Raw genomic sequence first — 22,842 nt, 5'->3', positions numbered from 1 at the left:
AGCCCGCACACCACCACCACCTGACTTGCTTGCTTTCTTATTTTGACTTTTTTAAAAATTAAGTAATCTCTACACCCAAGGTGGAACCCCGAGATCAAGAGTCGCATGCCACCCTCCACCCCCGCCTGACTTGCTTTAAAACCCAGGGAAGCTGCCCACAGCAAGGGAACTGCCACAATGCACCCCGCTTTCCTGGGCAGCACCTCCCCACTGGCGTTTATACAAGTGGAAGCTATTCCTCGAATCGAGTCCAAGGCCTGCTCCTCTGGGACTCAGGAGTTCATCGTCCTACAGGTTCGCTCGGAGCAGAACTTCGTCTCCGCGGATACTCAGGAGGCCAAGGACCCAGGCCTCCGGAAAGCTGGCCGATCAAAGCCAGGTGACCCCGCCCAAACCCCCTGTTCCACCGGCTCCGGGACTGGCTTGGGGCCGCCACCTCCCCGCCCCGCTCGTTTCCAGTAAGAGTCCGGGACCGAATCCACCGCCCGGGCGGCGCAGACCCCCGGGCTCCGCTCTCCCGTCGGTGCCGGGCCGGGAGGCAGGGGGCGGAGGGCCCTGGTTCCTGGCCACCGCCGGGGCTCCCCGGGACCCCACCGGCCCGGCTCCCGGCCGCCCCCCCTCCCCACCACCCCCCGGCCCAGCTGCCCCAGCCGCCCCACTCGGAGCTCCGACAGTCTCACACTGGCCGATTTGAACCGAGGAGGCCGAGCGGCCGGGCGGGGTTTCGCAGCCGCCATTGGCTGCGGCGCCGCCGTGACTTCAGCGCGGAGGGCGCGGGAGGGAGGGCGCGGGAGGAGCCTGGGAGGGGAGTGTCCGGGAGGCTCGCCGCCCAGAAAGCCCGAGAGCCAGAGGGAAACCGACGCCGGCGCTGACATGGGCCTCCAGCCCTGCTGCCGCTCGGAGCCCACGGAGGGGACAGCGCAGCCGCGCCGGCCAGGCGCTTGCGTCTCTGGGGACCCAGGTAGGCGACAGCCGCCTGCGCCCTGCGAGGCCTGGGTAGGCTTGAAGCCCCCAGAGGGGCGGAGAGGATGGAAAACGCCTCGAGAGGGGGCCGAGGGGCGGGGAGGAGGGCTGAGACCCCCCCACACACTCCTGCGCCCGCCCCCGGGTGGAAGGGTCGGGCCGGGGCGTGTGCGGGGCGGCCCGGGTGCTTGGGACCCGGAGCCGCGCACCCCGTGTCCGAGCCGATCGGGCTTTGGGGAGGAGGGGCGGCCGAGAGCCTGGGAAGCCGCGCTCCGCCTGGATTTCCTCTCTCCAGGTAGGGGTTCGGCGTCCGGCCCCGGGAGCTGCTGGAGCGGGTGACACGGGAGTGTCCCCGGTTTTAAAGGTCTGCCCGCTGCGGGGAAGGGGGGTGTGCGCCGGGGAGGACAGAGGCACCACCCGCGGCGCGCCGCGCCGCCCGCAGTCTCCGCGAGGGGGGCGTGTGTGCGCACGGAGTTCTCCGTGAATAAGAACCGAATTCTTCGCCTGTAGTGGCGGAGGCGTGCACACACGCGCTCGCTCTCGTACACACAGTGCAGCACACGCCACCCAGTGTCACCGGGCCGGGGAGAAAAGAAGGAAGGAGCTGTTTGGAAGGGACCGGCGGAGGAAACAAATACTCCCCGCCCCCCCGCCCCCGCCCGGCTCCCGCCCCGCCCGCCTCCTCGGAAGACCTGGAGGCCGCGGCGGGAGAGGCCCGGGCGGGGTGGGGCGCAGCCGAGCCGGCGGCCCCGGGAAGGGGGCTACGCGCGGGGTCGGCGCGCGGGGTGCGCCCGGGATCAAGCGCTGCTGGCGTGGCCCGCGGCCGCGAGCGGTCGGTTAATGATTTAATCACCCTCCGGGGGCGGTGGAGCCGCGGTCTGCCGTCTCTGGCTCCGCCCCCTCCCTGGAGCGCCCCCAGCCGGGGGTACAAAACTGCCCCTGTCCCCAGTGCGTCCCCCACCAGCAGCCCTGCGGGCTGGGCCGCCGCGGGTGAGTGTGGGACCGGGAGAGCCGGGCGGGAACCCGGAGCCGGGGGGCTGGAGGGCTGTAGCTGGGCGGGCTTCCTGGGAGAGGACTGAGCCGGAGCGGGTGGGTGGGTGTGTGTGTGTGCGCGCGCGCGTGCGTGTGTGTGTGTGTGTGTGGGGGGGGGGGGGGGGGGGGGGCTGGGGGAGGGGTGCTCTGCTAACTCAAACCAGATTCCTGGTGTTTCCCGTAGAGATATTGCAGCCCGGGCTTGGGAAGTTTTCTTTCTGTCCCTGGGAGAATGGAGGGGAAATACAGTGCTTTCTCTTTTCTTGTCACCCTTTGCAATCTGACTGGCTCCCACGCCCTCGGCTGCGTCCACGGCGCCTATTCTTTGCCCGTGTGTATCCGAGCGGTTGAAAGCGGAAAGTGTCCCCGAGCCGCTGAAGCCTGCTGCTCCGCTCTTGAGGGTTTGTGGTGTTGTTGGGAGGCTCTCCCTCATCCTTACCCTCAGCAGCCATCTGGACCAGGGAAAGCTTCCCCCCTGCAGCCAGCGTAAACAATGAGGGGCCCGGGTGCGGGAGGGCCTCCTATAATGCAACTTCTTCGAACAGTCTGGGTTTCTAATAACTCCCCGCCGCCTCCGCCCCCTTTCTGAGGCTGGGGTGGAGGAGGGGACCACCAGCAGGATGGACTGAATTTTAAGAGAACAAAGAACAGGGCACAAAGGAAGGGGAAGCCGAGCTGTGGATTTCCCCCAGAAATGGGGAGTTTGCTGGCCCAAGGCTGGGCCCATCCAGGCCTCTAGGTGGCTCCAAGGCTCCCGGAGCAAGAACGGGGCATCCTCTGGAGTCTTGGGAGGCTCCATCCCTGTGCGGTAGCTAGGACCCTGCCCCAAGTGTTGGGGGTGCCATGTGGGCTCCAGTTTTCACCAGCTGCCCTGTGGGAGCTGCCCATGTGACTGACTGATTAGGGTGGTTTATCTCCTCCAAATGTGGACTTCACCCCTGTCTTCGAGCACAGCTGCTGCTTCCCACAGCCGGGGCTTTCGTGAACCTAGGGGAGATATCCCAGTGGGTTCTGGTCTTCCCAGGGGTCCTGGTGACCCATGCAGGGACTGGGAGCGGGCTCATGTGATAAAGTGAGTCTGCTCCCAAGAGGTGGCAGTTTGCGGTGAATCCCAGCCCCTCTGATGTCTCCCTGAGCTCACAGACCCTTGCTCCTTGACGAGCCAGGGTTCATATTAAACTCCCTACCTAGCTCACGCCTCCACTTGGAACATTCTTTCCATTAGCTGGGGTTTCTGCCCTTTTTTCTCTTGACCCCTCTTTTTGTCTTTCATTTCTCTCTTACACGTGCCTACCCACTCACGCTCCTCCCAATCGGGTGTGCGGACCCAAAATAACTTCTGTCCTGCTGCCTCTTAGAGACTGACCGCCCAGCCCTCAACAGGACTGGAGCCCACAGAGTCCCAAGCGAAGGAGAGTCTTATTTACAAAATGGGCTGGGTCCTTCACCCCGGGGCAGATGTCGACCTGGGAGAGGAATCTTAGACCCTTCTTGACAAATCAGGCGCTTTCCCAGAAGGGCCCCAGATTGGCTCTGGTTCAAGGATTCCAACCCCCTCCACCTTTGGAGTGGCTGATTGATTTCTGTGGCCAGGAAAGGCTGTGCCCTGGTGGGGAAGGCAAGGTGTTTGATATTGGCCAGGCTCGCTCGTCTGCTTTCTCTTTCTCGTTTCCCCCCCCTCCCCCACTCTCCCACCCAGTCTTTCTTCCCTTCGCTGGTTTGGGTTGGTGGGAGTGGAGAGCCCAGGACTCCTGCCGGGCAGCGTGTCCAGCTTCCTCTGGCTGGTTGTTCCACAGGCTCAGAGGAGCTTGGCCCTAGGTGGGGGAGGGAGGAGTCTGTCCCTTGGAGGAACAGGATCTGGGTTGATGCCAGAGATAAGGCTTGGGGGCGGAGGGATGGGGCTTGCGCAATCTTGCCCTGGAAGCTGAGAGAGGGCTGACCCAAGCTTAGGTCTTCTGACCTATGTACTGGAGGCTTTTCCTCCCTCAACCTTGGGAAAAGGAAACAAACCTTGGAGCCAGCTGGCAGAGTCCTGAAGGCCTGCTCTAGCGAAGACTTCTGGGGGTGCTCAGGGGAGGACAGACCCGTGCCAGCCCTCTCTGGACAGGGAAGTGGATGGTCGCACCGGGAGGGACTGGTGTGTGGCTGGATGTGGCCCTTGTCTGCTCGCGGTGTGCGGCCAAGGAAGTTGAAGCTATTACCTTCCCACATTCCCACTCAGCGTGTCCTCGAAGCTCCTGTTTAAAATACACCGCTTGTGGAGCCTTGGGCTCCCTTCCAGAAACGTACATCAGAGTCTCCCCCAGGCACTGCCAGCTTGCAGCTCGGCAAGGCAACAGTGCCTGAGTGTGTATTCGGGAACAGCCTCTCTTGCTCAGCCAGGTCCACTCAGGCTACCGCCTTCTACCCTTCTGCCGCCATGGGGTGGGGGGCTGGGGCCAGCCTCCGGCTTCCCTGGGGCAGTCTCCAGGTTCTCCATACACCTGTGTCTACCCTGTTCTTTCAGTGACTGAAGGTGGGCTGCCCACCGAACCCCAGCTTCAGGTCTTCCCGGGCTGACCGTGAAGCCAGGCTCTGCCCTCCACCTTCTGCTCCTTGCCCCTCCTTCGTACCCTCAGGGGCCCACTGCCTGCAGCCCTTCTCTGTTCCTCATACCGTTGCCCTTGACCCCGGGAGAACACAAAAGGAGCCTTCTCTGGGCTCCACTGCAGCTTCTACACCTCTATTGAGAGTTGGATTAGGTCCGAAGAACCAGGCGGTGTTTTATCGGGGGTGGAAGGTGTGGAGGGTTTGCGCCTTATTTGTGGCTGGTAGCACCCAGAGTGTTCCAGATTCCTGAGTTATCCAGCCCTCCTCCTAGAGAGGAAGGGCAGGGGGCTCTTTTGTCCCACCTTCGCCTCATCCCCCCCCCCCCCCCCACGTCAAGCTGAAATCAGAAAGAGTGTAAGACCTGTCTGAGAGAAGCCAGGCTCTTCCCTCCTGCATCACGAAAGATCTGGAAGGAGGAAGTCAGATGGGCTGGGAAACCAAGTCTCAGGTTGCTGGACCCGCGGCCAGTGGGGTCTACAGTCTGCCCCTGGGCCTCAGAAGCTTGGAGGACCCTTCCTCCTGCAACGCCTCATCCCAGGGACCCTCCAAGCACTTTGAAAAGGGTCAGCCCTGGAAGCCTTTGGGATGCGGTATCGTCAGGTGGCACTGAGGTAGGTGTCCCATGTTAATCATGGGTCATCCTGAACTTGGCCAGAGTGTGTGTCACTGGGGCTGCTGGAATTTTCCTCCTACGTCTCCAGGTACAGACACGGGGTATCCACTGAGAGTCAGAGAACATGTCACAGCACATTCATAGCATATAGGTGAGCGCCCACCTTGCGTGTGGTGCCGAGGGCTTGGCCTATGTGAGCGTATTTAAACCTCACAGTGACGCTGGGAAGTACGTAATGTCCCCAGTCACTTGGAAAGCTAGAAGCTCGTGAGGGCCAGGCCGGGTCTGGGGGGGGGGGGGGGGGGGAGTTGCGTCTGGCTCCGGGGTCCATGCTCTTCACCTCCGCCCCGCGTGCCCCGGCAAGGCCAAGACCATTTGGAGTGAGTCCAGATCTGCCCGCCCCCCCTGGAGAGCCTGGAGTGTCCTCTCCATCCCCATTCCTCCGCCGAGCACCTCACTCTCAGAAGAAGGGAAGCGAAACCAAACAGGGCCTGGCCGATGTGATTTCAAGTCCAGCCGCTTTCTTTCTGAGGCAGAAGCTCTGGGCAGGAGGGAGGAGCAAGAGGGCCGCTCCCAGGTGAGGGGGACCTGCCCCGTGCTGGGCCCCCACTCCACCCCACACCCTCCCCCCCCCCCCCCCCCCCGCACCTCTTCCTCTCTCCCAGCTCTTCCCTCTGCCATGGCAGCCGGGTGCTTGTGTCCATCCGTCTGTCTGTCCAGTGGCAGGCTGGGGGAAACACGTCTCCAGGAAGAGCGCTGTAAACAAGCCAAGTTGCTGAATGTCCTTGAGTCACCGGCTCTTCATCTTGACTGCCTTGTAGTTTCCTGTCCCCCCACCCTGGTGGGGGGAGGGTCATGGGTCATGCCTTCTCTTTCTTTCCAGGGCTGTTTTAACTCCCAGGAGGTGAGGAGGCTTTCTCCTCCCCACTCCCACTGCCTTCACTGCCTCCCTCCCCGGGCCCAGAGCGCACAGTTCTGGGATTAGGAGGGAGGTGAAAGCAGAGATAAAGGTGAGGCAGCTGCTGGGGAGAGTGGCGGGTACCCAGCCCTGGGGAGCAGGGCAGGGGTTCTGGTGGCAGGCTGTGGCCTGTGTTCCCCAGGATTTATCTGTACTTTTCCCTGGAGTGGTGGGGAATGGAGTGCCCAGGCTAGAGACATTTTTAACCTGAAATCCTGTGTAGAACTGTGTATCCTGGGGCGCCTGGGTGGCTCAGATGGTTAAGCGTCCGCTGTTGGCTCAGGTCATGATCTTCTGGTCCTGGGATCGAATCTCATGTCGACCGCATGTCAGTCTCCCGGCTCAGTGGGGAGTCTGCTTCTCCCTCTCTCTCTGTGTCTCCCTCCTGCTTGTGATCTCTCTCTCTCTCTCTCTCTCTCTCTCAAATGAATAAAAAACAAAACAAAACAAAGCTGTGTATCCTGTGGGTGCTCAGGCATCCAGAATCTTCAGACCTCAGGGGCCAGGGTCCCAGCATGGCTTCTGACCTTCCCTGGTACCCCTTCTGATAGAGGCGGGGAAAGCCCAGGGTTCAGAATCAGGCGGATCCTGAGACCCTTCTCTCTGCTCTGCCCCTAGCAAGTGTGTGTGGCTTGGTGATGCACTGCTGTCTCTTAGCCTCAGTCTTCTTATCTGCAAGATGGGGATGATGATAACTCAGTGGGGTTGTGGGGAAGAAGACAGGATGGTGTTATTACTTGTTTTATTTATTTATTTTTTAAAAGGTAGTGTAGTCAAGATAAAGCAGCTGGTTGGTGCAGAATAAAAGCTCAGGGAATGTGAGTTCCCTTTCTCATACCACGGTCCAGGAAGGGCCTGTCCACCTGAGATCCACAGGTCGGCGCTAGGATACCCTGCCCAGAGGGGTAGGTTCCTAGGCACCGGCCTGAGAGCCGGCACAGCCCACTCTTGAGACATGTTATTCCGCAGTTCCCTTGATTACAAGTCACTGAGCAAGGTTGGACAGCTGCTTCTATGTTTTCCAGCCATTAAAGGGTAAATTAAGCTGTAGTGCGTTTTCCCTGGCTGGCCACATTACTGGCTTCATTTTCTTATAAACTCTTAAGAACTATAAATTCTCTAAAATGAACAAGAATGAATCCGGTGGTGAGCATCATGATTAGCAGAGATCCCTTGACAGCAGCACTGCCTGCCCGTGGAGTACCCTGCTTGCCACATACGTAACCTTCCGTCCTCCGGTAGCCACATTTTAAAAACTAAACACGAGTGAGATTAATTTTAATATGTTTTATTTAACATAGTACATGTCCAAAAGATTGCCATTTCACCACATAGTCATAAAAAATGAATGAGATGTGTTACATTATTTTATCATAGGAAGTCTTCAAAATCCGGTGTGTATTTTACTCCTGTAGCACATCCTCATTTGGATGCTAAATTGCACAGATTCTTAATCTGAATTTGAATCTCCAAAAGTTCAGAGTTGAAAAAGCAGATTCATATACTCAAGTATGTTTTAAACATAAGTTTTTCCAAAAACTGCATCTAGCATCAATTTTTAAGTTTACGTATTTAAAATAAAGGATTGAGTCCCTTGGTGACATTAGCCACATTTCAAGCTCTCAGCAGCCTTTGTGGCTGGTGGCTACTGTATCGGATGCTGGAGGTTGAGAATATTACTCTCAAGTGCCAAGAACAGAGGTGCTTTGTGTCAACAGTGTTATTCGATACTATATTGGCAATTGTAGCAGATGTAATAAGATAAGAATAAGAAATAAACGAGACAGAATTATTATTAGTTGCAGGTGATGGGCTTGTCTACTTACAAGGCCCAAAATGTTCAACGGTAATGTTGATTCGAGTGTGGGAGACAGTACAAGTTTAGTAGGGTGGACATTAAATATATAGAAATAAAGATTGTAACCTCCCTATTTACGAGCTGTAATGGTCAGAAACTACAGCTATGGAGAAACAGGAGGAGACAGAACTCACCTACAACAACAAGACCCAAGACAACAGTGACTCAGAATAAACATGACCAAGACCGCGTACGACTTGTAGGAAGAAAACCCACCACATTTAACGGAGGGTATCCAGAAGACTTAAGTAAATGGCCTGAAGATCTGCTGTGGCGATCGAATCTATTCTTCCCAAATTAATTTCTTATTTCCTTTCAGTTCCAACATAATCCCACCAGGATTTCTTTTGGGACTGACTGTTTTTAAAGTCCATCTGGAAGAGTAACAGTATTAGAAAAAAACACATTTTAGAAAAAAAGTTTAGGGATGTTACCCAACTAGATGCTCAAACACGTTTTACAGAGGGGCAGTGTAGAGCTGGTTTAGGAGTCAACAGACCTATGAACACAAAGGGGAGTCTGGAAATAGAGTCGTGAGTGGGAGGTATCTGTATATAAAGAATTTTCCTGTCCGATGAAGGTAACATTTAATGCTTTACCCACATTTTATAACAATCCTCTGTGGACAATCAGTAACATTATTGTTATATTTTAATTGTTTTTCTATTTTAAATAACCCACAATCTTCTTTACTTTGTTGTATTTTCTTCTAGTATTTTTCTCTATGAATTGTTGTTCATTATTACCTGGTAGCTTTAGAGGAAGTGAATATTTTCATACTCTTAGAAGTGGGAAAGGTCTTTGCTTCATATTGTGAAAGCCACAGACCATGAAACAAATTTGGCTACGTAAAAATTAATAAGCACTCTGGAAAAGAAAACAAAATCGTCCCAGTGTAAACGGGTATATGATAAATTTGCAGAAATATTTGCAAAATATGATGGTAAAAAATGTAATTGCTTTAATATTTTAAAAAGTCCTACAAATCCATTGGGAAAGGTAAAGCCCCTTCCCCAGAAAAATGGGCAAACGATTTCAACAAGCAATTCCCAAGAGAAAGGATACAGAAGCCAATAGTAACAGGTTTTAAATGCTCACCGTCCTTAATAATGAAAGAAGTACAAATCACAAGTTTGCAAGTGTGCTGGTTACTGGGTTTTTTGTGTTTCTAACTAAAGAAGGTGTGACATGCGTTAGTGGGATTGTAACTTGGTCGAAACTTCTGGAGAATAAGTTAACAGTAAGAAACAAAAGTTATTTAACTCACATGTATCCTTTGGAATAAGGACTTGTGCCAGTTGAGCTCGGAAGGATTTTTGTTACAGAGTTCAGACAAAACGGAAACAACCTGGCATTCCCTCGTGGCCCACTGGGTGTAAAATTTAGAAATTTAGTACTTAATTTAAAAGAACTTTAAAGTTTATTAACATGTAACTATTTTAGCCCAAATGTGAACAGTGGGTTGCTTTATTTATCTGCCTGCCGTGGAAGGTACTGCAAGTTCCATATATCATTTCCATTTTTAATAACTACATTTTAAAAAGTAAGAAGAGATAGTTGAGATTAACATATTAGCCCAATACATTCAAAATATTAGGTGGTTTTTCTTTTCTTGAGGCCAGGGGCGGGGGGTGCGGGCTGGGCAGGCAGGGACAGAGTGGGGGGGGGGAGAGAGAGAGAGAGAGAGAGAGAGAGAATCCCAAGCAGGCTTCACACCCAGCATGGAGCCCAGTATGGGCCTCGATCCCACAGCCCTGAGATCATGACCTGAGCCGAAATCAAGAGTTGGACTCTCAACCAGTTGAACCACCCAGGCGCCCCAAAATAGTACCATCTTAACATGTAATCAATAGCAAAACACAATGAGCTATTTTATGTTTTCTTTTTCGTCCTAAATCTTTGAAGTCCTTTTGTATATTTCACCCCTTAGCATGTGTCGATTTAGAGTCCCCACATTTCGGATGCTCTGTAGCCACAGAAGGCCGGTGCTGCCACGTTGGACAGTGTAGCTGTAAATTATTTAATAACCCCTAGAGAGGCAACAGAAGGCAGAAGTCACGGAGAAGGTGTGGTGCAGAGTATGTGGAGTTCACCCTGTGAGCCCTGCTCTGGCAAGAGCCTGGTGTCCTGATGAGTTGGGCCGGGCTCACCCTGCTCCCCACTTCCCCAGCAGGGATCCCCAGGGGAAGCAGGTATTGGAACAGGGCCTTGTTCACTTTCCCTTTCTTCCAGGAAGCAGGGAGTGTCCATCTGCAGGACGTGGGATCTGGCCAGGCGTGGCTGGGCAGTGGCACCCTTGGGTCAGTGAGCCTGGTCGGGATGGGCAGGAGGGCAGGGGTGGTGGAGCAAGTACAGGGCACCCAGCTTGGGTCGAGGTTCTGGTCTTCCTTCCTGGCAGCTGGAATGACCATGAAACACAGGATGGGGCCTAGAGCGGGGCCGGCATGAGAAACGTTGGAGGCAGGGCCTCCTGCCGAGCCCACTCCTAAACATGCCAGGGGAGTCCTGCTTCTGGGTGGTCCTCCCCACCCCCCACCTCTCCCCTCCCAGGGAATCAGAACATGGGGGGATTCCTCCAAGCAGGAAGCTGGAATGAGATCCTGAGTAAGGAAGAGCCCATTTGAGCCATCCCTGAGAGCAGATCTCTGATGGGAAGTCCATCCAAGGGAGTCTTGGTTCCAAGGGTTTTCCAGAAGCAGCCTCCCCAATGCCATCCCACCCCCGTCTTCCACAGGGACATTCTCGGCTGGGGACATCTGAATGGGCCGGGAGTCATCACCTCATTCAGAAAACCGTGTGTCTGAGGTCGGCCAGAAGTTGGCTCAAGTCACCATTGAGTAGCGGTGAGAGTGATCTGTGTGGGGTGAGGCTCATGCCATCTGAGCCTCAGTCTCCCTTTCGGTAAAATGGGGGCAATCTCGACACCCTCCTTGCAGGGAGAGGGGCACAAGTTTCCCCTGTCCTAGCATGATGCCTGGCATGCGGCAGGCGCCGGTAAATGACAGGATCGCTCTATCTGCACAGGACTTGATGGTTGGCTAGTTGTGGGAGCACTGTGGTGCTGGTGGTCCTGCGGGACCCCAGCCTCTTTCTCTGCTCTCTTGCAGCCTCCGGAAGAGCTGAGTTAGGACTGTAGAAGCAGCAGAAGCAGAACCTTCACCTGCCCAGGGCATCTTGGATAGGATCCCACTGTGGGATCACCCACGTGGGAGGCTGGCCTCCAACTTGGAGCTTTAGTGGCCCTGGAAAATTGGCCAGTCTCTCCGGTGATGGTGTGGAGGGGATGACTGTTATCTTTCTTCTTCTGCTCAGTTGAAGAGGCTCAGGTGTCAGGAAGCAGCTGTTGGGGAGTGAGTTCTTTCGGGGGAGTCCTAATCTCCATGTCTTCCCTTGATTCCAGGTTGCTATAGATTGCCCACTTTCTCCTCCCACACAACTTAGAATAAAATGCACACATCCAGCTTGGGGGGAGGGATGAAGGGAGGGAGAACAGACATCCATGGGGGCTGCATATTGGCACAAGAGAGTGGACCCAAGACCCAAGCTGGGGGCCTTGCACTGAGCCTGAGAACCAGACTGTTCTAAGGTGGTGTTGAAATTAATGTCTCTTCCTTAAGCCTTTCATGCTTCGGGATATTATTGTTGTTATTATTATTATTATTACTAAAACAGCATTACCACATTAAAGGAAACAAACAAAATACCTGTGTCCTCTCGAGCCTGATGTAACTCCTTTAAGCCTTTATTCCTGTAGACTTGTGATCACTCTGTATAAACGAGCGGAAGCCCTGCTGGTTTTTTTTCCTCCCATGTGATGGCTTGTGGCCACCAGTGGTCCATGTGGCAGCCTTGGTCTTCATAAGCCCCCACTCCTCGTGGCAGCATGTCAATCAGTTAACAGCTCCTCGTCTTCTCAACTAGTTCCTTATTCCTAGCTGTTAGGTGGTTTCCAGCCTTTTGAGATTATAAAGGCTTCTGTGAATATCTGGGTATGTGACTTTTCCCCCTGCTTTGACATCGTTCCTGGTGGAGAGGTTGCTAAATCATACTCATTTGAAAGCCGTTATTTACAGAAACCGCCGTGGTGGCCGGTGCCCCAAGACCATACTTTGGGTCGTGTGTGGCTATTTTAGTGGCTGGAGCCCTGGTGTGGGGACAAAGGCCTGGCTCCCATCCATGACCTCAGGCGAGTCCCTCAATGTGGCTTCACCATCTCTGAGGGAGTGGTCGCTCCACACCCAGGATTTTAAGGAGATTACTTGATACAGAAACACAAGTGGTACGGGAGGGGTCGTGAAAGCTCATATTCCCATCCTGCGCTTTTTTTTTTTTTGGATGGCTGTTCAGGCTCAGATTATTTTGAGACAGTGCGTCTTAATCACCCGGTGCAAACAGCACACTTTCAAATCCAAGGGCTTTTGGCAGCGCATGTGAAGGAAGTAGAAGTTTCCAAATAGTAGGAAAGTCAGCTAAAACTAAAGAGCACAGCCCCCATTGAGGTTCCTCCCGCAGTGTAACTGTGGATCAAAGCGTCCACGGCTCGCTCCCATTCACGGCAGCCCCTGTCCCACCGCTGGAGGGAAGCTCTCTCCGGCCTTTGCCGGCACTTATCTTTGCAGGGTAAGGCTGCCAAGTGTTCCAGAAAGCACCGAATCTTTCTCCGGCCACAAAAGCCAGAGCCCCCTAACCCCTTCCGGAGGGGAGTGGCCCCCAGAGGGGTGCGGCCCACGTTTCCCTGAGCTGCTCACACAAGCCCTTCTCCGCGTGGCTCCAGCAGGCGGACGCTGTGTAGCCAAGTGCCTCCCCCGTTTTGGCCAGGTGAAGCTGTTCCTGGGTGGTGGGATGTTGGTTGCACGCCTGGGACAAAGGCCCATAGCCCACCAGGTGAGACCTGCCACTGCAGAAGCCCTGTGGGGCTTGGCTTGGGGCCTGGAAGGCCTGGAGTCCCCTTTGATTTTGCCCTTTCTGTCTCCCCCACCCCCCTGGGACTCAGCAGCTCCTGATGTCCCTACCTCCAAAACATGCCCTGAGTGCCGCCCCCCACCCCATCATCCGTCTCCTGGCCCCCTTCCTCTTTGCCCTGAGCCCCTGCTTGCCCTCGTCCATGGCTGCAACCCCAGCTGCTATGGAAACCTCCAGATGCACAGATTGGATGACTTCCCTGCTCAGGAGCTGCCGTTGATTTCCTTTCGTACCTAGAATGCCGTCTGAACGCCTACCTTGTCTTCCAGGGAGGGCCTGTGGGACCTGGCCCCCAGCCCCTGGGTTATCATTCTGTTCCTCAAACTCCACCAGCTTCTTCCCACCTCTGGGTGTTCACATGTGCTGTTCCCTCGCTGGATTGCCCTTGACCTGCCTGGTTCCTTCGCATCATCCAGTTCTTGGCTTGCAGAGCCCCTTCCTCGCGCCCACATTCACACTGCAGATGTGCCCCAGGAAGGCAGGGGGCTGATCCACCTTGGGATTCTCACTGCCCCCCTGTCTTCAGGGCCTAAAAGAGTATGGAGAAATTGGTGGGTATGCAGGAAGGCGATGAATGAATGAATGAGTAAATGAACAAAGCCTCCTGTAGGCATTCCCAGCCATGGCTGAGGCTGTCCTTCACCACATATCCATCCCCTTCTGTTCGGCCACGTTGCTTGGGTGTTAGAACAGCTCAGCAGAGCTGATGGAGGAGCAGCTCCCCAGCGGCCATGCAGGGGAGCGTCGAAGCGTGCGTCCTCTGAAGCAGGGTGAGCTGCAGGTCAGCTGCAAAAGTGGGAAGCCTGCCCTGCCCCGGGAGAGCCCAGTTCTATCTCCTGCCTTGGTCAGGCTGCCAGCCACCGGCCACTTCCTGGGGCTTTGGGAGTGCTTTCGTCCAGCCTGCCCTTCTGTCCATCTAGCTGCTGCTGGACTGGCTGATCTGGGAGGCCGGTGCTCTGTGTGCGGGATGCCAGTGAGCATGGGTGAGGGGTCCAGGCAAGGGCTGTTCTCTGGAGTCCCAGGAACAGAGCGGAGCTGAGGGTGTGGTCGGGCTCAACGAACCAGGGGCCTGGCCTTCCAGGGAGGGCTCGCTGCGCCTGCCTTAAAGGAATGTTCTGTGGTTGGTGGGGTCAAGGGTAGAGGAGTCCAGTTCCATCAGAGGCTGGGGAGAGTGAGGGAGAGCCGTGGGTTCCTGCTCGGTTTTCCTTTGCTCTGCCAGGAAAGTGGGATATGGCCTTCCGGGGTGGGGTGGGGAGTGGCTGCCCTGTCATCGGGCAGCCTATTTTAGCCACTTGCCCAGAGCTGAGTCATCGCACTTAGCAACACCCCCTGCCAAAGACATAGCTCTCTTTGGCACGATCCCCTTCCTGGTGGGCTCTTAGGCCTCCTGATCTGTCCCCAGGACTGGCCCCGGGCCACCTGCTGGTCCTTAATCTTGGTATTTATCACCCCCACATTGTTCTGTGTTCAAAGCTTAGGGTTCTCACCAGCCCTGAAGCCTCCCCCATCTGGTCTGAGCTCTAGGATTCCAGAGACCCAGACCTTGGCGGGGCTCCAGGACTCCTTGCTGGACAACTGAGATGGGTAGGTGACTCCATACAGGCCCCAACTCTCTCGAGACTTTTTCATGCTGGGTATTAGAGATGGTTTGGTTTTTTTATAAGCCAGAAAGCCTCATTCCCACCCCCAGGGAGTGAGACCACAAGCAGCAGATAGCATTGGCCAGACTTCTGCTTTCTTTCTGAGGTGTAGGGCCGAGCCAGGTACTGGGGCCCTGGGGGCTGGCCTGTGGATTTCCCTGCTGGCCTCTCTTACCTCTTCTCCTGTTTTACCCGCCAGGATAGAAGTAGGGGCTGATGGGACCCTTCTGTCCCGTAGTTATGATGGCCAGAGTGCCAGGTCCCTGTGAGTGGCCACAGGGCTCTTCACCAGGTCTGCTGAGGCCCTGGCAGCTGGGTCTGTGGTTCTTCTTTCTCTTCTCTGTGAGGCGCACTTCAGATTGGGAAACGACAGTGCTGGATGGAAGCTGCTCAGTGGGTCGGGGGATTCCTGCTGTTACATCAAAACCCTTAACGCAGCTCTGGAAATTCATGTCGTGTGTTCCCACGATTCTAGCCCTTTATGCCCCCTGCCCTGCCTCCCCCCCCCCCTTTTTTTTTGTTGACCTGGTAAATAGCATAAGCTTTAGTTTTATAGCTGTGTTCTCGACCCAGGGCAGTTTGGTGCCCCCCCCCCCCCCCCCCCGCCCCCGGCAAGGGGACATTTGGCCGGCCTGGAGACATTTGAGGAAGCAGCCAGGCTCCTCCTTTTTCTCCCCTGGCCCGGAAGCAGGGAGGGGCGTTCTGTTGGTCATGGGAACTGATGAGGGACGCTATCCACCAAAGGCCAGAGAAAGGTCTGGAGCAGAGTAGAGGGAGCACTGGACTGGGAGACCAGCTTCTCGCCCAGCTCTGCCCTTTGGGGCACAGACCTGGATGAGTCACTTTGCCTCAGTATACCTGTTTTCTGGGGCTACCCTGGGTGTTGCTTTCCTCCCAGCTCTTTGAGATCCCAGGACTCTGTGACCAGAGGCAGGCGCTAGACCACAAGCAGGTTGAAGACATGAGCCCTTTCCATTCTTGCCTGGTGCCCGCGGAAGCCTGAGGGATTCCCTAGTATCAAGATGTCGTTAGAAACCTGGTTTGGTTTTCTTCTGTTCCTAACAAGTCTGAGGCCAACTGCAGACTCCCTTTCTCTTTTTTAGCCAAAGAAAGTTTTCCCCCAAAAGTTGGCCTGTGAGCTCATGGTCCCATAGGGTGACCCTCTTCTGAGCAGTGGCACGGGGATGAGCCTGAGGCCAGTAGTTTCCATGAGTGTAAGAGTCAGCAAACTATTGCCCATGGGCCAAATCTGGCCCACAACTTGTTTTTATATATAAAGTTTTACTGGGACACAGCCATACCCTTTGTTTACGTAGGGTCTGTTGCTGCTTTCCTACTAACTACAAAGACAGTATCTCCCACAAAGCCGAAAATCTTGAGTCTCTGGCCCTTTGTAGAAAATGTTGGCCAATTGGTCTAGCTGATGCATGTCTAACTGTTTAGAGGTTAGATCCCAGGACGTGGGCTGGAGGGAGGATTCAGGTTAGGGGTAAGGGAAGCTAAGTGGCCTGAGGGTTTGGTGGGGAGAGAGAGGAACATGAGGAGGGAGGGCCGAGCGGCCATAGTGGGTCATCCCTGGGCCATCCAGGAGAGTCCTCCCCTGGCTCGGAGGCCAGCCCAGGTCACCAGTGTGGCAGGTCTGCCCCAGTGCCTGGCTCCCACCGCACGTCCTACAGGACTTTGTTTGCCGGAGTGACGAGCGTAGGACTGCCTGGGGCTGGCACGGGGTTGGGAGCCATCAGACTGGGCGTCGGCAGCTGGACAAGGGGTGAAAGCACGGGGGCTGCGGGGGCGGGGGGGCGGTGGAGGACACAGAGAGGTTGGGCCAGGAACCCCAGAGCGGTGTGTAGGCTGAAGTGAAGCCCGGAGGGCGGGATGGAGGTGCTGCCTTTCAGCAGGGTCTGCTAGACAGGCTTCAGCGGTGAGCAGGCCCCTTGGAACCCCCTCTGGAAGCTCAGAGTCCAGTGGGCAGATTACAGCCCCGGGGGTGGGAATAGGAGGAGGGAGCGGTGCCTGCGAGAGAGGGGGCACCCAGAGTGCTGGGTGGCCGAGAGGGCGTTTCCCAGAAGTGACGTCTCCACTGAGCTCGGAAGGACGTGGGGTGAGCCAGGTGACAGGGTGCTCTAGCAGGGACCTGCCTTTGTCCAGTCCTGGAGTCCAGAAGGCAGACGCTCAGGGGCTGGGGTGGAGTGCAGAGGTAGGGGGGCAGCAAGGAAGGGCATTGAGGGGGGAGGGAGGCTGGGACTGGTGGCCAGATCCGGGGGTCTGCACTGGGCAGTCCTGGATGGGTTTTGTTTTAGATAAAAGGTGATGAATGGTCCAGAGAGGGACAGAAGGGGAGAAATGGGGATCGGCTGGGCTGGTGTCAGGGGCCAGGTGGGATGTGGTGGGCTAGTGGGAGGCAGCCTTAGGGGTGAGGAAGAAACCAATGGGGTTCCCATAGGTTGTGCTTTGCAGTGGGAAGGGTGGGCCTGCCGTGAAGGTAGAGTTGAGAATCGTTAGCAAGACTGGTGGCCGACTCCATGTCTCCCCAGTCCGCTCAGCCCTGCACTACTGGGTTTAGCATTTGGGGCAGGCCGCTCCGGGAGGGGAAGGGGATGGTTTGGCTCCAACACGGGACCTCACTGCGGTGCTTGCCAGGAGCTGTGTGGGCGGTACCTCGAGCTTTCAGACGGCCCAGGCTCTCCTGGCGTCCCCTCTGCTGATCTTCTGTTCTGGTTAACCACCCCCCCCCCCCCACCTGGGTCTGCAGATCTCAGGGGCCAGACCACCTAGTCCCTGCCCTCCCACACCCTTAATGGTTAAAGAAATCAGGAGGCAGTTCTCTTCATCCCCAAGAGGCACAGAGTGAGTCTTCGGCAAAGAGCTTGGCCCCATAGTAGAGAGGTCACAGGCGGGGTCCTCATTTATGGGACACCCCGCGAGGACTGGGAAGGCTGGGGAGCTGGTTCTGTGGGTCCCAGCAACCCCGCCCCAATTCTGATCCAGAAAGTGAGCCCGGCCGCCCACATCTGTGGAGGTGCTGCTGGGCAGCGTCTCTGGGGCCCGTCCTGTGGGCTCGCTCCTCTGAGGGCTGTGACTCAGGTTGAGGTGTCCGCTGGCTTCAGAGATTGAGGTCAGACGGCAGGAAGAACTTACAGCATGTGTCCGATCCTCAGCTGCCGCGTGGACTCACTTGTGTGCCTCCACACCCTTCAATGTGGTTGTGTTTGCTCTGGCAGCGTCCCGGTTGGGGGGAGACGGCGTCCTCCTCCCGGGTTCGGGGAGAGCGTCTCTGACCTCTACCCGGATTTGTAAAAAGCGCTCCCCTAACCCGAGTGCCTGGGCGTGAAGAAGGAGGCAGGGTTATGACACTGATTGCCGGCTAATGGTAGTCCCATTCGGCGGGAGAGCTGAGGTTTGAGGAGCAGCCCCCAGGCCGGTGGGCTTTGGTGCTGTGCGGCCAGCCCAGGTTAACCCTTTGCCTGCTCCTCTCTCTTTGCAGCCCCATGATCTCCTCCTTGTCACCCCCTCCACCCGCCGGACTTGAGATCTGACCCCCGACCCGCCTGCCGCCCTCGGGAGGCCCGCCCCCCAGCACGATGCCTATCCTCAAGCAGCTCGTGTCCAGCTCGGTGCACTCCAAGCGCCGCTCCCGCGTGGACCTCACGGCCGAGATGATCAGCGCCCCCCTGGGCGACTTCCGGCACACCATGCACGTGGGCCGGGCGGGGGACGCCTTTGGGGACACCTCCTTCCTCAACAGCAAGGCTGGCGAGCTGGACGGTGAGTCCCTGGATGAGCAGGCCTCCACCTCGTCCTCCAAGCGCAGCCTCCTGTCCCGGAAGTTCCGGGGCAGCAAGCGGTCGCAGTCGGTGACCCGGGGCGACCGGGAGCAGAGGGACATGCTGGGCTCCCTGCGGGACTCGGCTCTGTTCGTCAAGAACGCCATGTCCCTGCCCCAGCTGAACGAGAAGGAGGCGGCCGAGAAGGGCTCTGGCAAGCTGCCCAAGAGCCTGTCGTCCAGCCCCGTGAAGAAGGCGGGCGCCGGCCAGGGCAGCCAGGAGGAGGTGGGCGAGGGGGAGCTTGGGCCTCGGCGGAATGGGGCCGCCGCCCCCCACTCCCCGGACCCTCTCCTGGACGAGCAGGCCTTCGGGGACCTGACAGAGCTGCCCGTCGTGCCCAAGGCCGGCTTGGGGCTCAAGCACGCCGAGTCCATCATGTCCTTCCACATTGACCTGGGGCCGTCCATGCTGGGCGACGTCCTCAGTATCATGGACAAGGAGGCATGGGAACCGGAGGAGGAGGAGGAGGAGGAGGAGGAGGAGGAGGGTGGCGGGTACCATGACAACGGGGCCAAGGCCCGCGGCGGCACCCTGCTGGCTCCCCTGGCGGCTGCGGCGGCCCCTCCCAGGGCCAGGCAGGAGGGCGCGGCCGGCCGGGACCTGCCCCAGGACGAGGGGTGGGCGGCGGCCCCCAGCCCGGCCTCGGCCTGCAGCGAGGGCAGCCACACTCCGCGGGACAGCAGCTCCCTGTCCAGCTGCACCTCGGGCGTCCTGGACGAGCGCAGCCCGGCCTCCCGGGGCCCCGACAGGGCCCGGGCCCCACTGGCCCGGCAGCCCGACAAGGAGTTCTCCTTCATGGACGAGGAGGAGGATGAGGAGATCCGAGTGTGAGTGAGGGGCTCCCGGCGGGGCTCCGCCTCCTCCCTGCCCCCGGGGCCGCCGCCCCCTTCTCTGCCCCCTCCCCGTGCACTGCAGCCGAGAGCCCGGCTTCGGCCCGCAGACCCTGGACTCTCCCGGGCGCGGGGAGCTGGCGGGGGGCTGCAGCAGGGTGCACGCAGCCCCGCTGAGCGCTGCGGGACAGGAACCGGCCGTCCCTTACCCCGCCCCCCCCCCGCCCCGCCCACCCCGGCCTCAGGTGGATGCCAGCCGCCGGCCAAGTTCCTGCCTGGTGCGGCCGCCGCAGCTCAGCCCCGGGACAGCCCGGGGCCACGGCTAAGGACGCTTGGCTCACCTTTCCTCTCCTGGCGTTTGCTGCGACTGGTGGCGCGTGGCAGGAGGAAGGGTGGTCATGGACCCTGGCCCCCTCCATCCCTCGTCCCCAGCTCCTGCACCAGAAGCCTGGAGCCCCTCGGAGCAAAGCCGGACCGGATGTGTGCACTAAACGCAGCCCCTTCCAGGGGACGAGAACGGGATGGGGAACGAAAGGAGGCCCCGGGCTTCTTGAATTTTCTAGAAGGGGCTCTTTCCAGGATGACACTAGGAACAGGCTGGGCACTCACTCGCCCGGTCCCTGTTGATTTGTTTGTTCTTCTTGTCATGTTTAAATCCTTCCAGAGCGGTATCTGGAACAGTGTTAATAGGTCTGCCGCCAGAAGGAAAATCAGATCCTTTTAGAAAACCTTTATACTAAGTGCTTCCAAACTTTATTTAGAACCGTATGGGGTGGGTGTCTGTGCATGTCTGTCCCTCCTCCCACCCCATAGCTACTAACAACTGAAGGCAGCCCGTGTAGAACATTTCTGGGAGATGATTTTTAAAAAAAAAATAATATATCATTCCTATGGAGGGATAAAAAGCTTTTTTTGACTGGATTACTCCCCTCCCATACACACACACACACACACACACACACACACACACACACACACACACACACACACACACACACACACACACACACACACACACACACACACACACACACACACACACACACACACACACACACACACACAACTTCCTCTTCCCAGGCCTTCCCCTTCCCAGGCCTTTTCTGCCAGCAGGACCCCCTCCCCCACTCCTGAGGGCCCTGAGGGTATAGAGTTGCCAGATTTAGCAACAGAACAAAACTAGCATGCTGAGATAAATTAGAATATCAGGCATAGAGAGGATAATTTTTTACTACACTTGATCTTAGCCAAAAGGCCGAGAAGTGATCAGAGGATAATTTTTTAGTATAAGTATGTCCTGTGCCACGTTTGGAACATCCGTATGCTAGCAAATAATGATTGGTTCTTTTGAAATTCGAATTTCACTCTGGCCCTTATAAGCCTGCCCCAGGGGATTGAGTGGGAGCTTGGGTGTGTGGCCCAGGGTTAACGGATGATGATTTTCGTGTCCTGGGAATAAGCTAACCCACCTCCTGTCCCCTTGTGGCCAGTGTGGGGAGGGGACAGAGAAGTACCACAGGCCCCGGGCCGGGGCTGGCGGGCGTAGCTGCTCTAGTCGGCCGTGTTTTGTCAGCTCCTGACCCAGACACTAACTTAGTTCCTGATTCCGGTCTCCCATCGGTGCTGTTTCCAGTAGCCTGGCTTCTGCTAGGGGCAGAATGAGAAGGGGCCGTGCAGCCCCAGCCAGCTACCCTTGAAGCCCATGCAGACCCAGTGGTCAGTTCCAGATTCTAAACTGTGTATTTTTTTCATGGTATTGTTAAAACAGTGAGGAAACATTAAAAAAAAAAAAAAAAAAAGCCCTGTGGCACACCGGGTGTCTGTCTCTGCTTCTGGGGAGAGCTGTTTTGAGATGTGGGTGCGTGGGGGTGAGGGTGCTGGGGGGGGGGGAGGCCCTGGGCTACCTGTGCTCTTGTGGCACTCGGGGCCTGAGGTGGCTTCTCTCCCTGTCCCCTTCGGGGCCCTCCCCTCCTGCGCTGCTCCCCAGCCTCTGGAGGGACAGGGCTCATATGCCCATCTGTCTGGGCAGGCCTTGGGGGCTCTGGGATTGTGGTGCCCCCCCCCCCCGCCACTTCCCAGTTGGGGGCCCTTGGCTACTTAGCTGCTCATCTGTGATACAGGAATCCTGCCACTCTTACAGGGCTGGGCTGCAGACCTAGTCACTGCAATGGGGTTAGCAAAGTTGTTACTAAACCAGGGGAGGCTGTGACCCCCCCCCCCCAAGCCCCCAGGTGCCCACATACATGGGAGCGGTCACCCCCGGGGCACAGCAGGCGCCAACGGCCGGGAAAGGGGCTGCCGTCCCTTTCTCAGCTTTGTACTGTCTGACCTGGAAAATGACCTTCCAGGTAGCCTGTTCTCTGTCCAGCCTCGTGGCCTGCGAGGTGGACTGTTGTCCCTGTTGTATAGAAGGAATGTGCTCGAGAGGCCACGTGGCCACCTTCCCCAAGTCACGAAGTAGTAGAATCCGAACATCATGGACTTAAAACCCTGTACCTCTCTGCTCACAGGCGCCTCGAAGCTTCTTTCCTTCAGGTGGTGAGGTTGGGGAGTGAGTCTGTCCTGGGTGGGGACCTCATGACCCCTCCCGCCTATTGGCCCAGCTCCTGCCTCACCACCTTCCCTTGCCCACACCCGCGTTCCCCCCACATTCCCCTCCACTCACCCTCCTTCCTTCCCACCTGGGGGCTGGTGTGGCTGAGTTTCTGGAAACCCTGCCCCTCGCCTGAAGCAGCCACAGAGAGATTTGGGCTTGTGCTCATCCTCCCTGGGAAGCAATTAGAAGCATAATTAAAGTGTCTCCCAGGTCCCTTTGCCCCTTCAGGGGCTCATTCCCAGCTAATGAGGGATGTGGCTGAGGGTGGGGGTTAGAAGCAGGGTGGGGTGGGGGGACAGGGTCCCTGGGGGCTGCAGTCCAGCTCCAGCACTACTGGGAAGAGGAATGTGCTGTTCACTGGAGCCCAGGCAGGTGCCTCCCAGACCGTGGAAACCCCCTGGGCCCACCTACAACCCCTCACACAGGATTCTTGAGGGCCTGAAAGAAGCCAGCCACCCTGAGACCACAGACCTGCTTTTGGACTCTTAGAACAGTGCCAGCCAGTCAGGAAGACCCAGGGGCCTATGGAGAGACCTGGCTGGACTTAGGAGCACGCATTCTAGTTGGGGCTCCGCAGACCCACCAGAGGATGGTATAACCGAGCAGAACAAGCCTAGCCACACCAGCTCTAATCTCAGTTTGCTGTGTGGCGTTGGGCCACTGATTTTTCCCTCTCTGGGTGGCTTCAGTTTCTCCATTTTAAAGTTAGGCGATAGCTCGGTTGTGTTCAACTTTCTACCGGAAACTTTACAATGAGATCGTGTGTTGAACCCCTATCCATAAGCAGACTGAGCCAGAGCCTCCCCGGGTGGGTTTGGGTTGGGGGGGTCCTTACTCTCTCCCCTTTGATCTCTGAGGTTCACCTGAGAACCCCAGGTCCCCTGCAGAGCATTTCTCCCCTTAAAGATGTGCTGTGGGGGTCCCTTCTACCTCCGGGAACCCAAAGCAGGGGCCAGGAACTGCATCTGGGCAATAAT

At 57.0% G+C, this 22,842-nt stretch overlaps 1 protein-coding gene and 1 pseudogene across 5 annotated transcripts; one reads left to right on the top strand and one right to left on the bottom strand.

Annotated features, from left to right (window-relative positions):
• The first annotated feature begins 805 nt into the window (after nucleotides 1-805).
• On the top strand, nucleotides 806-21,077 carry CDC42EP4 (CDC42 effector protein 4). Of its 5 annotated transcripts, none has more exons than XM_027568184.2 (4): nucleotides 816-961; nucleotides 10,246-10,313; nucleotides 10,748-10,856; nucleotides 18,100-21,077. In XM_027568184.2, the coding sequence occupies exon 4, from the start codon at nucleotides 18,197-18,199 to the stop codon at nucleotides 19,268-19,270; it is 1,074 nt and encodes a 357-aa protein (XP_027423985.1). In that variant the 5' UTR covers nucleotides 816-961; nucleotides 10,246-10,313; nucleotides 10,748-10,856; nucleotides 18,100-18,196; the 3' UTR covers nucleotides 19,271-21,077. The 5 variants fall into 5 exon arrangements, with proteins under 5 accessions (XP_027423984.1, XP_027423985.1, XP_027423988.1 ...); XM_027568185.2 differs by lacking the exon at nucleotides 816-961 and adding an exon at nucleotides 1,564-1,953; XM_027568183.2 differs by lacking the exons at nucleotides 10,246-10,313; nucleotides 10,748-10,856 and having other exon boundaries at nucleotides 806-961.
• Nucleotides 20,417-20,536, bottom strand: LOC113908403 (annotated as a pseudogene).
• Nucleotides 21,078-22,842: the final 1,765 nt, after the last annotated feature.

The sequence above is a fragment of the Zalophus californianus genome, chromosome 16 (assembly GCF_009762305.2).
Source record: "Zalophus californianus isolate mZalCal1 chromosome 16, mZalCal1.pri.v2, whole genome shotgun sequence".
NCBI classification, from domain to species: domain Eukaryota; kingdom Metazoa; phylum Chordata; class Mammalia; order Carnivora; family Otariidae; genus Zalophus; species Zalophus californianus.
This window is presented reverse-complemented; position numbering and strand designations above follow the sequence as displayed.